The following is a 16,233-nucleotide window of genomic DNA, read 5'->3' on the forward strand; positions in this document are numbered from 1 at the left end:
TGTTTCAGATGAGGATGTCTCCGTCGCCCGGGCTGCTGGGCGACGGCGACGACGCCGTGCTCAACCTCGCGCAGATCGAGGACCTCATGGACGACGACTCGCACAACCCCGTCACTACAGGTAATCACCATAACACCATTAAGGCTAGGTTTCATCGGATACCGTAGTGACAGCAAAATTTGTATGGCAACTTTCAAAATCCTTCACACAGCTAGACGGCTTTTCAGCAAAGACGGCGTATGAACCTAGCCTAAAACATTCACCGCCGAACTCCGGCCGAACCGATAACATGGGTTCCGGGTATGTAGCGAAAAAACCTAGTAGAGGCAAAATGATAAAGCATTCTGATTAACGCTGAAAAGGATACTACTTCATTGAAAATACAAAAATTGCTCCAGTTACCGAATTTACAAAACATCCCGTCAATTAAGGTAACTGACATTACATCATCCATCAGAAATCCTACTACCTACATACCGTCTTCGCTAAGAATGCGCACTAAGAGCTAAGGGTAGTAATCCACCTGTCCAATTTATTTGTCCAATGTACATTGCATCATTTGCATCTCACTCTCTCAATGTGAGATGTAAATACACATTGGACCAAGATATTTGACAGATGAAATACCATCCTAAGTCAAATATGGTGTTCAAATTCGTAAGAACGCGCACTAACTTGATTAACCTTAAAATAGCAACGAAGCCGCAAAAATTATGGACTCGCCCGGCTAGACCCCCACAACTTTCTTGAAAATTGACCTCGTGCTTGAGATTTTGTTTTAGCCTTTCTGAAGTTTTTCTGGAACAATAGTTATGAAGGACACTTGTTCCAGGAGACCCAATGTTATGCTCGTCGCCAACATCACAGCTATGCAGCCTAGCTGACGTAGTAGGCGACGCGACGGAGCGAAGTATCGCCAACATGCTACATGAAGCAGCACAATATTCTCCTCACAGCGCAGGTAACCTATATTTGCTTATCTTCTTCTTATCATTTTGTTAATCTCTGTTGTGATATAGGGCTCGAAGTATATTCTTCTATTGATTCCGGTCCAGGGTAGTTTGGGTAATCTCCTCCTACCCCATCCCCATTATTTACTGCTCAACGGAATAGTGCCAAGGAAATTTAAAGCGACCCTGTTTCGTTTGCTTGACATCTTCTAAAAACGAAAAATGAAATTTAATTCAGGGCCATTTTGGATAGTATATTTGTAATCATCAGCAAAAAATCATAAAAGATATTATCACTTAAGGAAATATGAAAAAAATCTGCTTCATTATCATTATTATGCGCTCTGATTGTGCTGAAGATTTTAGTCGTGTGACCGACGCCTATGATAGGAGATTGGGCGCAATGCTGTCCCAGAGCGAGGTCTACTCTAGTAGTGATTCGCGGAGATGGTATATATCATCGTAAAGGTATTTGATATTCGGATCCGTAATTTTTAATTTGATATTTCTTTAGGCACGTCTGGTCTAATGGGCGACGGGGCCATAAGTCTAACCGGGCTCCCGGGGCTGGGCGAGGGCTGCCAGGGCTGCCTGCCCGCGCTGCTGCTCGGCGGCCCGCACCACCACGCGCCGCACTCGCCGCACAGCCACCCGCGCAACCACTGCTTCGACATGGACCTGGGGGCTTAGCCCCGCCCCGGGACTGTAGCTCCCGGTCGAGGTATCCATCTGGTTCATTGATCTCTTAAAGCACCGATCCGGCTCGAGGAAACGCCAATACCGGTCCATACCGATGATCCGTTTCGAATACCTGCGGCCTGATACACCAGTGATGCTCGAAGGACCAAGGAGGAAGGAAATTCGGCTCCGAGGACCAAAGATCTGGTTCGAAGCACCACTGATTCAGATCTGAAGACCGCTAATCCGGTTCGAAGGACATTGATCGAGTTCAAAGGCTCCCCTGATCCGGCTCGGCTTATCACTGCTCCTGTTCGAAAAACCACTAATCCGACTCAAAGGACCACTGATCCTGTTCAAAAAACCACTAATCTGGCTCAAAGAACCACTGATCCTGTTCGAAAAACCACTAATCCGGCTCGAAGGACCACTGATCCTATTTGAAAAAACACTAATCCGGCTCGAAGGACCACTGATCCGGTTCAAAGAATCACTATTCCGATCCGAACGAGCAGTTGTTTATTGTAAGTGCTTGAAGACGCAAATGATAAAATTACTCCTGAATGTGCTAGTGAGAGACCTTAGACTCTTGAAGGGTTATCACTTATCATGAATTTGACAGTGAGATTATGTCAGTTTACAGAGATGTCTGACAATAATGAACTACAGGTTTAAACTAATAATTAGGAGAATCGAACTTAAGTTTTGTAGATTGGTTTTACATCAACGCCCGTCTTGGTAGTTTTTAATTTCGTACCAGTATTTTTGGAGATTATTTTACTCTTCCATATAAATGGCGTTGCTTCCTTCGAATTGACTTTTCTGCTAAATAGTGTTCAAGTAATGTTCTTAAAATAATCTAGTTATAATGTGTTCATTATTTGACTATCGGCACGATTGGTAAGAGTAGAATATTTTTGATTGTTTTTAATGTATGCCATTTATGGATTTTACTAAATTACATTTAAAATATAATTTGTAGACGATTTGAGTCCCAGTTAATTTTAGAGAAACCAAAGAGACCATTAACATTTGGGTAGAAAAGAAAACATTTTTTATAAAAAATGTTACTCCACTAAAAATAGTTATTTTATATTAGTAAAATCCTTCCTAAGTAGCTTAGATATTTAAGCGTTATAGTGATCGTGATACATTAGTTACCAGCTCATTTTATTGTTTAAAAATCTATATTATTAGAATATTTTGTTTGGCTGGATACAGTTTTCATACTTTTAAATTAATTACTTAAATAGATTAGAAAAATGCTTGCTATTAATACATATATTTGATGTTTTAAACATTGCGTATATATTATATTATATGCTAGAAAATTCCGTTTACGAAGTATTATAAAAATTTTGACAATACTATATATTTTTTAAATAATCATATCTTAATATGGTGCTCTTTTGAAGATAACATATATGATAATACTATATATATAATTAAACAATATCAATACACTGGGATATTATTAAACTGACGGACCACAATATTTTATACAGAAAAAATGTGATACATAATATTTTTAGATAATTAATCAATAAAATAATAAAAAAATATTTTTGTACATAGACTATTTCAACATCTTTAATGAGTATGAAACAAAGTGCCTTGATAGTAGTATTTATGAAGTTTTTGAGTTCGTGTAAATAAAATTATTAGAATTGTTGGAAACACTGGTTTTGTAGATCACATGTTATTTATTAAGTTTTATTTTGTGATGATTTTAATTGTTAATTGTTACTGTTTGAAACCTATGCAGTATATAACAACGTTTGTCGAACAAAGATTTAGTAGGTATTTTAAAAAGTGAATTGATACAATTCGGTACGACTTTTCTTTATTTTCATACAAAGATAGATATAACTCCGTAATAGATGGATACAGTCTAAGTAAAAAACGTGCCTCGAAAATCAAGAAAATTTGATTTTCGTTAAGAGGGCGCTACTAGCTTTGGCTTACTGTCGTATAGATGGCGTTGACGGTTTCGTTTGTTATTTAACAGTTTAAACGCATATCAGTGAAAGAACATGGGTCAAAATCATAAAAATAATTAATGCAAATAAAAAAAACATTTATCCATATTTAAATACATTATATCGTATTTTTATAAATCTTCATTTTTAGTTTTAAAGTGTGTCGACAGATGGCAGTGAATTTACTGGGGTTACAAAATTTACTATGACAGTACCGCTCTAGTATAAGTTACTCTATGTTTTCATACAAAGATGACACAACTTGTGTATCACTGGCACTCTGGTACTGAATACAAAATTTTGATTGGAACTATACTATAATAGTAATAGCTAAATGAAGGAAATTAATGAACTAGTTACCTAAACTTAACCAACTTTTGATGGCCGTAGGTACTAGATTTAGTATTATCAAGTTTTTCTATAAATTATTGTACTGAAATATGATATTGCGGATTAGGAAAGTTAAGAAAGTTTGTTAAATCATTATTGAGAATGGAGAACTTTTGAATTTTGAAAATTTGAATTGTATTCCGCATAGGAAAAAAATAATATATGTTTGCCTACGGGAAGTGCATATGTATAAATATGTATCATGAACTTTTATTGAACTTTGAGCGCTCTAAATTCTATATATAGAATTATGTGAAGTAATTTTGTGAGGTAGGTGTAATCGCTCGGAACTAAATGAATAAAATAAATACTGTTTATTTATTTATTATATTCATTTCACAGCCCGTCTAGTGTGAAATGAGCTAAAGTAGAACCTCGATTATCCGGACTAAGTGGGACCGAGATTAATTCGGTTAATCAAATGTTCGAATACCCGCTTGTGGATTTTTTGGGACTGAATCAAACAAAAACAACACATTTTTACATAAAAACTGTACAGTACATTCAATTATAAGTTTTGAAGTTTTATTTATATACTTACATGTCGTGCAAAGATAGATATAACTCCGTAATAGATGGATACAGTCTAAGGAAAAAACGTGCCTCGAAAATCAAGAAAATTTGATTCTCGTTCAGAGGGCGCTACTAGTTTTGGCCTACAGTCGTATAGATGGCGTTGACGGTTTCGTTTGTTATTTAACAATTTTAACGCATATCAGTGAAAGAACATGGGTCAAAATCATAAAAATAATTAATGCAAATAAAAAAAATCATTTATCTATATTTAAATACATTCTATCGTATTTTTATAAATCTTCATTTTTAGTTTTAAAGTGTGTCGACAGATGGCAGTGAATTTACTGGGGTTACAAAATTTACTATGACAGTACCGCTCTAGTATAAGTTACTCTATGATGTCGTGCAATAAGAAACGTTGGTGCCAGTTTGCGCTCAAAATAATGTAAGCAATATAAGGTATAACAGTTTTAAATGCCTTGACTTAGTAAAATATGAAATAAATTAATGGGTCATAATTCTTTTCGTTGTCTTGTTTCTGACCACTGTCACGGTTCTATTTCTGTTTTTTTTATCAAATAATTAAAAAAAGTTAAGTTCTATTGCACGTCTTTCAAACTGTAGATTATAATTCTCTTGACAATTAAAAAAACAAAATTCCACCCCATACACAAAGCTCCATTCCGTCACATTTCTTGGGGACAAAAAAACAAGACAACGAAAAGCATTTTGACCCAAATACTAGCCTTTGAGTTCTGTGAAATTAACATTAAAATCACCCTAATATTTGAATTAAATTTTAAATAGAACAAAGTGAGGTGGTGTCATTAATAAACGTGATATTTTTATAGAAATTTGATATTCATTATGACATGGCCACACTGTCATTCCTAATGCCATGCAGAGATAGCTTGGAGCTACTCTAGAAATTGTATTTATATATTAATACAATACACACATATAGTATACATATATAGTTTCACGACCTGTGTGGCCTAGTGGCTAGTGTCCCTATGAAGCGGATGGTCCCGGGTTCGAATCCCGGTAAGGGCATTTATTTGTGTGAAGACATAGATATTTGTTCCTGGGTCATGGTTGTTTTCTATGTATTTATATATTATATATATCGTTGTCTGAGTACCCACAACACAAGCCTTCTTGAGCTTATCGTGGGGATTCGTCAATTTGTGTAAAAATGTCATATAATATTTATTTATTTATGTGGTATCAAAACAAGCAGACAAAAAATGAGCAACTACAATTAGCAATCACATGACTTTTTATGGTCTACCTAAAGCTTTATTATTAGATTGTAAATAATGAAATAAAACTATGAAAACGGATTATATCGCGTAGGTATATTACGCAACGTTCAACGTTATTATACTTGAAATGAAACTATGAAAACGGATTATATCGCGTATATTGAATTAATATACGCGAATAAATTCAATATACGCGATATAATCCGATTTTATAGTTTTATTTTATAAGTAACTATCGCGGTAACCGAAGACAATGTTATTATACTTATTTTTGTAACGTCGGAATGTATTATAAATTCAAATACGCGATATAATCCGTTTTCATAGTTTTATTTCATAAGTAACTATCGCGGTAACCGAACACAATGTTATTATACTTATTTTTGTAACGTCGGAATGTATTATAAATTCAAATACGCGATATAATCCGTTTTCATAGTTTTATTTGATAAGTGACTATCGCGCGGTAACCGAAGACAATATTAGATTGTAATTAAAATTTATTAATTACAGGCAGCTATATTTAAAAATAATCCTTGTAAAAATAATCCAACGACATTTTATAAAACGAATTATAGCCTTTATTAAACTCTAAAATGTAATAACGGACTGGTGAAATAAAAATAGTACATTATAATCGCCCACACTATTAACTACATACATGTATGTACCTTATGCCTTTTGTAAAAAGGTCCACAGATGTACAGCTTGGAGTGTTGCTGTTTATACTGAAGCCGGGAGATAGGGAATTGCCAATCGATATAAACTGAACCTATACATAAAGCTTGACCAGTAATATATGATCATTTCAATTCATTTATTGATTGTAAAGTCATGTACATACATTTTATAATTAAGGTGTTACATCAATTCTGAAAGTCAGTCCATGACGTCCTGTGAGGACATACAACAATATATTAGACCGTAATCTAAGCTAAACATTATAAAATAAAATAAATTAATAATCATGCGAACTAACAAATCTACAGTCTCCTAAATTAGTAATGCATTAAAATATCTTACTTATACTTGTCTCTGTCTTTTGTATGTTATATTATATATAGATTTTGTTGTTTTTCTTGTTACCTGTCGTGATTGTTTCACCGGATGGTCTCACTGGAAGATCAGCTCTGGAAGTCGCCAGCAACATGCTGAGGTGAGACCATTTCGTGGCACTTTTTCTTTTTATTTATGTTTCTCTGTTCTGTATAACTTTCTATTTGTGTGTGCTAACGAATAAATTATTTCTATTCTATTCTAATATGTTAAAATTATTATTAAATAAAATTATGTCACTTAAATTACAAATTTTACACATTTGAAATTAAACGATCATTGCCAAGAGGGCGCTGTTCATTCTCATGTATAGGGTGACAGTTCAGCATAGTATGAAAAAAATTGTTCCAGTAAAATTCCGCAACATGGCGCATGATCATATATTCCTGGTCAGGCTTTATTTTATTTTTGACAAACTAATTTTTAGTATGTAATTAAAGCTGGTCAAGCAAATATTGTCAGTAGAAAAAGGCGCGAAATTCAAATTTTCTATGGGAAAATATCTCTTCGCGCCTACCCTCTTTTTGCCGCCTTTTTCTACTGACAAGATTTGCTTGACCAACTTTAATTTAATTTTCAAGATTAAATTGAATGGGGGACTTCCGGTTCGAGCGCCATCTTGATAGTTAGCATCGTGATTAATTACTTTGTTTTTTGCTCATTAATATTGTTTAAAGTGTAATATCGATAGCTTATTATACAGTAAACTAATGTGGTAGTGTGCAGTGAATGGAGAATTAATTTTGAAGCGCGTTTAACCACCATCTTGGAGTCAACGGCCGGTAGTCCACGTGCTTCTTGTAAAGTCTAGCTATCGATTTACAAGAGCTAACAAATCACCGTACACTGTCTTGTACAACCGTACAATTTTTGTCGTTTTTAAACCTCTTAATACCTTGATACTGGCGAAATAGTCCCACTGGGCTGAAGCTATAATTTTAAAAGAAGAAGAAGAAGAATTGAATGGGACTACTTATTGCAAAATATTAAAAACAAAAAGTTAAAATTTTACTCCTAATGATATTTTGCTGTGTTAGGATACTCGAAGGTGATATTATATTACAGTGTGCCTTATTACGTATTTGAAATGAAATGAAATGAAATGAAATGCGTTTGAAATGAAGACATTATTATAGCTAAATATTTCTATTTATATTATTATATAGTAATTCGGGCGAAACACAAACAAATGTATGAATTGTATGTTATTTAATATTGTATGAGATTAAAAATATTGTTGAAGTACAAAACGTAAATAAAACACAATTTACTAGATTATTCGTCTTTCAATTTATTAAACCTTATCTGGATGTTCCGCTATAGTTGACGAAATATAATTTGCACCGATCTCTTAAACAACTTGTAAGTATGTAGAATTATATTTCGACAAAAGTCAAAAATAAAAGGAAGCCACATAGAGCTTGTCTAAAGGGGCCCACTGACTATCAGTCCGCCGGACGATATCGGCCTGTCAGCTAGAACAAAAATTTGACAGTTCCGAACAACTGATGGGCCGATATCGTCCGGCGGACTGATAGTCAGTGGGCCCCTTAAGCTAACTTTGAACCGAAGATAATAACGTAATAACTAAGGGAGTGTAATATAAGCATGAACGTTATATTTTCATAGAAATTTGAACATTAATTTTGACATTACCACGCTTTATCATTGCAAATGCTATGCAGAGTTAGGTTGTTCGGATTCTATATATTTTATGATGAGAATAATATAATATGCATCAAGTAAGTAAATAAGGAAGTGCGGTAAAAATAACAGTATCATAGAAATTTGATTTTCACGCCATCTGTATTTTAGAGTACGCAGTTCGCTCTTTTCAAGACGTCGTTTTTCACGGTGTCAACTGAGCGTCCACGTCCAAACATGCCGGTGTTTAGTGGCTGTGACGGAAAGTAGATGGCACAAATATCAAAATAATGTTATGAGTCGAGAGTCCCAATTGTACCGTAAAAGTGAATTCATTCATTATTTCTCCGTGCAATTTCGCATCTCACTGTACAGTACCTAAGCATCAAAAATAGCGGGTCATACTACGCGCCAAAAATAAGTAAGTGTAGTTAAGTAATTAATTGTATCTCACATAGTTTTAAGTCCTTGCATGTACATGTTTGACTAACCTGTTATCATAGAGTAACTTATACTAGAGCGGTACTGTCATAGTAAATTTTGTAACCCCAGTAAATTCACTGCCATCTGTCGACACACTTTAAAACTAAAAATGAAGATTTATAAAAATACGATAAAATGTGATAAATGTTTTTTTTTTATTTGCATTAATTATTTTTATGATTTTGACCCATGTTCTTTCACTGATATGCGTTTAAATTGTTAAATAACAAACGAAACCGTCAACGCCGTCTATACGACAGTAAGCCAAAGCTAGTAGCGCCCTCTGAACGAGAATCAAATTTTCTTGATTTTCGAGGCACGTTTTTTCCTTAGACTGTATCCATCTATTACGGAGTTATATCTATCTTTGCTGTTATGGATGTCTGTGGTCCGAAATAAATGATTTATTTTATTTTATTGTGATTTTTGATACATATGCTTTTGCACGCGAACTATACTTATTCCAATATCACTTAATACTTAACAAATTCTGTACATAACGAATATGTGTGACTTAAGTACTTAGCATATAAATGTTGTTTCTCTTCCCAAGATGAAGATCGAGAAATATTTGGTTGTAATTTTCCTACGTCACCTTTGACTCAACATATTTCTGTTATACGTGTTTTTGAAATATAAACTCTATTGAAACCACCGAGAGTTTACTTATTTGTAAATTTTAAGCGTGAGATAGGAGGGTGCTAAAGCAAGGGTTGGTAGGGGCAAGGTGAATGCCCTCACCCTCATTTATTGAATATAAAAATGTGTATGTGTTATTATTTTTATTTTAGGCTGAGGATCGAAAGTGACTATTTAATATAAATCTTTTTTGATACGATAAAATACTGTATTTATATGTTGAGAACTGGACTCGTTCCTGGACTTCCCATTTACTTGGGGACGGCCCTTCAAAGTCAAAGTCAAAGTTAAAGTCAAAATATTCTTTATTCAAATAGGCCTAGCAAAAAGCACTTTTAAATGGGGTTGGCCGGTCGAAATATTTAGCAGATGGCGCCAGCATAGCTTGCCCTGTAAATCCCAAATTGTGTCATTTTTTTGGTTTTTTTAATGCCCTGGATGCCAGCCCTTTAAGCCAAATCGCATAGAAAAAGGGGCAACCTATGATGGCGCCATCTCTGCAAACCTTTGACAGTTGCCAACCCCATTGTCAAGTTTTACCAATCTTCTAATCATGCGTTGCCAGGCCGGTCGATCCTGGGTCGTCTCTCTGGTCTTAGATTAGGTACCATTTTTCATGTCTTTTCTAACTGCCATCCAGGTTGTCAGGGGTCTACCTGGTCCCCGAGCTGCAACAACCATATCCAGGACTTTTTTGGTCATGTTTTTTGGTGGTCGTCGCATCACATGGCCATACCTCCTTAGTCGGCTCTCTGAGAGTTTTTCTTGGATAGGTTTATTGGGAACTGCCTCTTATAAAATTATTTCTGACATGGTCAGGCCTCGTAACGCCGCCTGCCATCTAAGCATTTTCATTACAGCGCAGTGTATCTTTTTTTCGTGCTGCTTTTTGAGTGGCCATCATTCAGCCCCATGCGTCATCGCTGGGTGCACTGCTGCTTTTTATACTTTGCCCTTGATGCTCACTGGCATCCTACTATCAAAGAGCACACCCGTGAGCTCTCCACTTCATCCACCCCGTGTTTATACGATGGGTAACATCCATGTGTATTGACCCATCGTCACAGATAATAGAACCAAGGTTTCCCACTTCAAATATTTATTTATTTTATTGATAAGAATGTTTACATGACATTACAGTTGAACCAATGCGTCACGAAACTTAAAACTAACAGCAATAATAATACATAAAACAGCAACAATTATAACAACAATAATAGCACATTACATTAGTATAGACAGACAGAATATGAAGTGGGAAACTTTTTTCAACACATGCTGGCGCTATATTGGTGTTACTGAAATTACAATGTACAACATGCATTCATCTTCGCTTTACTCACTCAAAGACCGGCTCTCTCCAGTGCGAGGTGCATTCATCTCTCTACCATCAGTTGTAGGGTGCTGGAGTCTTCACTTAAATGAGCACTATGTCATCAGCTTTGCACTTAGATTTATGTCGCTGTGTGGCAGTGGCGTAACTAGGGGGGGGGGAGCAGGGGGGGCAAGTGCCACGGGTGCTATCCAAGGGGGAGCGCCAAAATGGGCAAAAGGCAGCAGCAGGGAAACTTTTGTCAGTCGTCAGGGGGCGCAAATTTGGTGACTGCCCCGGGCGCCATATCCTCTAGCTACGCCCCTGCTGTGTGGTCTATGACGGATTAATCCGTCTTTGGCGTTGGACCTGCGGTGCGGATATATCCGTCATTGGCGTCCAAAAGTCTAATACTTATTATTTCTATGCCTATTCAGGCAGGATGTGCTGATCAAAAATTGTTTTATTACATCTTTATTGTACCGCATTCAAGAAATGAATAAATGATTATGATATGATAAAAAAAAGTTCAATGGCGTATTCATAAACGTTTGTCAATTCTAACAAGACCTTGATAACTGTTCGTCAATATCCATTATTTTTTATATTTCTGTTTGTTGGTAAGATAATTTAACAGAGGTTGCAAGTTTTTATGAATATGGCGGTAAGGCAAAGATAGATATAACTCCGTAATAGATGGATAGTCTAAGGAAAAAACGTGCCTCGAAAATCAAGAAAATTTGATTCGCCTCGATCAGATGGCGCCACTACCTTTGGCCTACTCTGGTATAAAGAGCGTTGACGGTTTCGTTTGTTATTTATAATTTTAACGCATATCAGTAAATGAACATGGGTCAAAATCATATAAAAATAATTAATGCAAATAAAAAAATCGTTTATCCATGTTTAAATAAATTTTATCGTATTTTTATAAATCTTCATTTTTAGTTTTAAAGTATGTCGATAGATGGCAGTGAATTTACTGTGGTTACAAAATTTACTATGACAGTACCGCTCTATCTTATTATATCCTCTTTGGCTATAGTGACCAATTTTTCCGCTCCCATTTATTAATTTGTTTGTTACACAAGCTGTCATTTATTGTCCACAGGAGGGACAACTGTTGTTCAAATTTGAGTAGGACCCAACCTGTCTAAGTCTTCGATACAAACATGTAAATGATGTTTGTCAAACGTATTTATTGCGACGTACTCCGAAGCGTAAGTAGAGATAAATTTTAATTCACATCAAGCCATTATAATCCCAGCATTATATTTCTGCGAAGCTAAAAGAAAAATAAAACATCCCATCTTATTACGAAAAAATCTTTAATTGACTCGCCTCCCCACACACAAACACACACACACACACGCTCCAGAGACAAACAGAGTATATAAATAGTTGTACGGGTGTATAGTAATAAAGTATAAATGATGGAACTAGCATATAGGAAAATATAATATATTTGCTCGCATAGCTACGGCGTGCTATATATATTGTTGGTGATGGAACAGGGAAGGCGTGGATGCGACTTGTGTATATTTTTAAATTTGTTTTATTTTTTAAGTGAAAGGTAAGGTAAGTAACAGTTATGATTGTTATGAATGATTCACGGTTAGTTTCACTAGACTTATATTGACCGGGATATGGACCGTGATTACCTTTTGTATGTTTTCAAGCTCCCGATATTTCGACGCAGTTACATGCATCTACTGCAGTTGCTGCGTCCAAAGATAGATATAACTCCGTAATAGATGGATACAGTCTAAGGAAAAAACGTGCCTCGAAAATCAAGAAAATATGATTCTCGTTCAGAGGGCGCTACTAGCTTTGGCTTACTGTCGTATAGATGGCGTTGACGGTTTCGTTTGTTATTTAACAATTTAAACGCATATCAGTGAAAGAAAATGGGTCAAAATCATAAAAATAATTAATGCAAATAAAAAAAAACATTTATCCATATTTAAATACATTTTATCGTATTTTTATAAATCTTAATTTTTAGTTTTAAAGTGTGTCGACAGATGGCAGTGAATTTACTGGGGTTACAAAATTTACTATGACAGTACCGCTCTAGTATAAGTTACTCTATGCTGCGTCGAAATATCGGGACCTTGAAAACAATATACAATAAACAATATAATTATTCTTATTCTTATAATACAAAAAGTAACCACGGTCCATATATCCCGGTCCATATTAGTCTAGTGAAAGGTAAGTAATTCGTAGTTTTATAATATTCTTCACGATTACATAATTGTTGACCACAGTGTACCTCATATGTAAAGAGTTAGAGTAGAAATACAAGTGTAGGGGTTTAATCCTTAGATGCATGAAATACAGGGTGTCCCTAGCCATTGGACAAAGCCGAAATGTACATATGCATTAGAGTATTTAGAACCAGTATACAAAGTATCATAACAACCGGTGTAGCGGTTACGAAGAAATTAACAAATTACGATTTTTAACTTTAGAGCAGCCTGTATGTGTTAGTAGCACCTGAGGTCATAAATAGTATGAAATCTTCTTAGACCTTTTTGATTATCTTTTTTATTTATGACACTAATAAGATTCTGACTTTTGAGAAATGTCATCATTGCCGCATATTTTCGAACAAATTGTCAAAAGCACTGCCAATGATTAATACAGTATGTTTCTTTTTGTTGTCAATTATTGGAAATAACTTTGTTTGAAAAAAAATTCTCTTTTGTTCTAATTAAAAAAATATTAACGTTAGAGCATTCCTGAGAAGTAACCCTACGTGGGATTTCAGAGTTTGTCTAATAGCTAAGGTCACCCTGTATAAATACGTACTCATAGTGGGATTAGTGGTTTTAATTATAATACTAAACTTAAGCCAAGGTGGATAGCATGAGTCAAACATAACCTATGCACATAAATTACAAACATAGATTCATAATTATTATCGCTTATAGCATAGAGTAACTTATACTAGAGCGATACTGTCATAGTAAATTTTGTAACCCCAGTAAATTCACTGCCATCTGTCGACACACTTTAAAACTAAAAATGAAGATTTATAAAAATACGATAAAATGTATTTAAATATGGATAAATGATTTTTTTATTTGCATTAATTATTTTTATTTGATTTTGACCCATGTTCTTTCACTGGTATGCGTTAAAATTATAAATAACAAACGAAACAGTCAACGCCCTCTATACGAGTGTAGGCCAAAACTAGTGGCGCCATCTGATCGAGAATCAAATTTTCGTGATTTTCGAGGCACGTTTTTTCCTTAGACTGTATCCATCTATTACGGAGTTATATCTATCTTTGCTTATAGCATAGATTCATGCATGATTTTTTTGAAGGATATTAATCGACTCTCCTTCCCGTGAGATTAAAATGTTTACTTAATAGGTGTCATACTCATGATAGTGCTAATTGTACCTACTTATTGCAAATAAGTATAGAGCAGAACAATATCCAAAGCTTCATATCCGATTCTAATTACTATATAAAACCGGCCAAGTGCGAGTTGGGCTCGCGCACGAAGGGTTCCGTACCATTACGGAAAAAAACCGCAAAAAAATCACGTTAGTTGTATGGGAGCCCCATTTAAATATTTATATTATTCTATTTTTAGTATTTGTTGTTATGGCGGCAACAGAAATACATCATCTGTGAAAATTTCGATCAACTGCCTAGCTATCACGGTTCATGAGATACAGCCTGGTGACAGACGGACAGCAGACGGACAGCAGACGGACAGACAGACGGACAGCGAAGTCTTAGTAATAGGGTCCCGTTTTTACCCTTTGGGTACGGAACCCTAAAAAGTATAATTCTGTAAGTATTTAGTTCAGTGTTGTTCAATAGAGTAACCAGTTAAATAAATAGAAAACTTAAAACTAAACGCAATGACAAACTTTTAGTCCGTATCATTTATTAATAATGTTATTGAAAAAAAATACAAACGCTACTCTACCGTCACTATGTCCGAAACACACATACGAAGCGCGGCGCGCTCCGTCTTAAGGACGACATATGAAGTAATTTTTTTTCCAACCCCCGCCCACTCAAAATAGGACCTTGTTACATATAACATAAAGTTGAAACTTACCAAACTCGCGAAATATTTTTTCCATTTCATATTTACGAATATGCCCCAAATTCCCCAAAAATTAGAACCGTGAAAGCGGATTGTGCGTGTGTGTGTGAGAGTACGGAGGCGCACACATTGGCGAGGGGGTGAGTGGGGGGGAGTGAGATAGTAGATAGTTTTAGAGTAAGAGAAATATATGTGGCGTTCCGTGGAGGCCCGTCAGCGGGTTTTTAATTTTCGAGTCGTTTTGAATGACGACATGACTTACGTTCTGATAAATAATATTAAAATGTAATGTTCTAAACATATTCGTTCTTTTGTTTATGGAAGATGCTAGGAAATAAGCCAAATATCTGTTCTGTGTCTGTGTGTATCTATTTTGAATAAAAATATTATAATTATGACAACACCAACTTGGAAACTATTTAATCTACAATAATCTTCAAAAACTGATGAGAAAGTTGTTTAATTGTTTTTTATTCACAAGCGTGGCAAAGTAATTTCATGCGAATGTTGAGTTGATGTGGTAGACTGACTGGTCTGGTTGGTGTGAATTGACTTTTGAGTAATGGTTTTAAATGTAAAATATTAAATAGCGTCCAGTTCAATTTGATTCGCACCTAATGTTTTACAGTTAGTATTTTTCGCGTTGATGTGGTGAAAAGTATTATGCTTCACTCGATAGCAGTTTGTTTAACCCTCGCCACACTCAAGATTCCACTTTTCAAACCACTTGCTACGCTCGTGGTTCATCTTTGGAATCTTTCGCTTGCTCGGGTATCAATATTAGCACGAGGGGTTAAAAAACAACTTTGGCTCCTGGTATAACATATAACTATTAAAGATTAGGTAGTGTAGGTACCCTTAAATTCAGGGGTCCACTGACTTTCAGTCCGTCGGACAATATCAGCCTGTCAGTTAGAATAAAAATTTGAGAGTTCCGAACAACTGACAAGCCAATATCGTCCGGCGGACTGATAGTCAGTGGGCCCCTTTAGGTTCCTGGAAGGCAAGAACATTGGTGACACGTTGATATAGCCACTAGCTAAAACTACTCTGAACCGGATTTGGACTACCAAGTCACAGTCACAAACTACTTTTATAAACTTTATTTCTTATTGGAGACAGAGATAAAATCGTTCTAAAGGGTATGTAGACTTCTATCGATCGTATATGAGTACTTTGAAAACAGCATTAAATTTGGAAAAATCTCGATTCTATCGTTCAGTACAAGCCAAAACAGACTTTATC

General features: G+C 35.3%; 1 protein-coding gene across 3 annotated transcripts in view; it reads left to right on the forward strand.

Moving 5' to 3' along the window:
• The window catches only part of LOC134751511 (transcription factor EB), a 192,156-nt gene extending 184,047 nt beyond the window's left edge, over nucleotides 1-8,109 (forward strand). For all 3 annotated transcript variants that reach the window (XM_063686938.1, XM_063686936.1, XM_063686937.1), the window contains 3 exons: nucleotides 9-120; nucleotides 833-961; nucleotides 1,465-8,109. In XM_063686938.1, the coding sequence (XP_063543008.1) occupies nucleotides 9-120; nucleotides 833-961; nucleotides 1,465-1,640 (417 nt within the window). In that variant the 3' untranslated portion in view covers nucleotides 1,641-8,109. The remainder of the gene's footprint in view (nucleotides 1-8; nucleotides 121-832; nucleotides 962-1,464) is intronic.
• Nucleotides 8,110-16,233: the final 8,124 nt, after the last annotated feature.

The sequence above is a fragment of the Cydia strobilella genome, chromosome 22 (assembly GCF_947568885.1).
Source record: "Cydia strobilella chromosome 22, ilCydStro3.1, whole genome shotgun sequence".
NCBI lineage: Eukaryota > Metazoa > Arthropoda > Insecta > Lepidoptera > Tortricidae > Cydia > Cydia strobilella.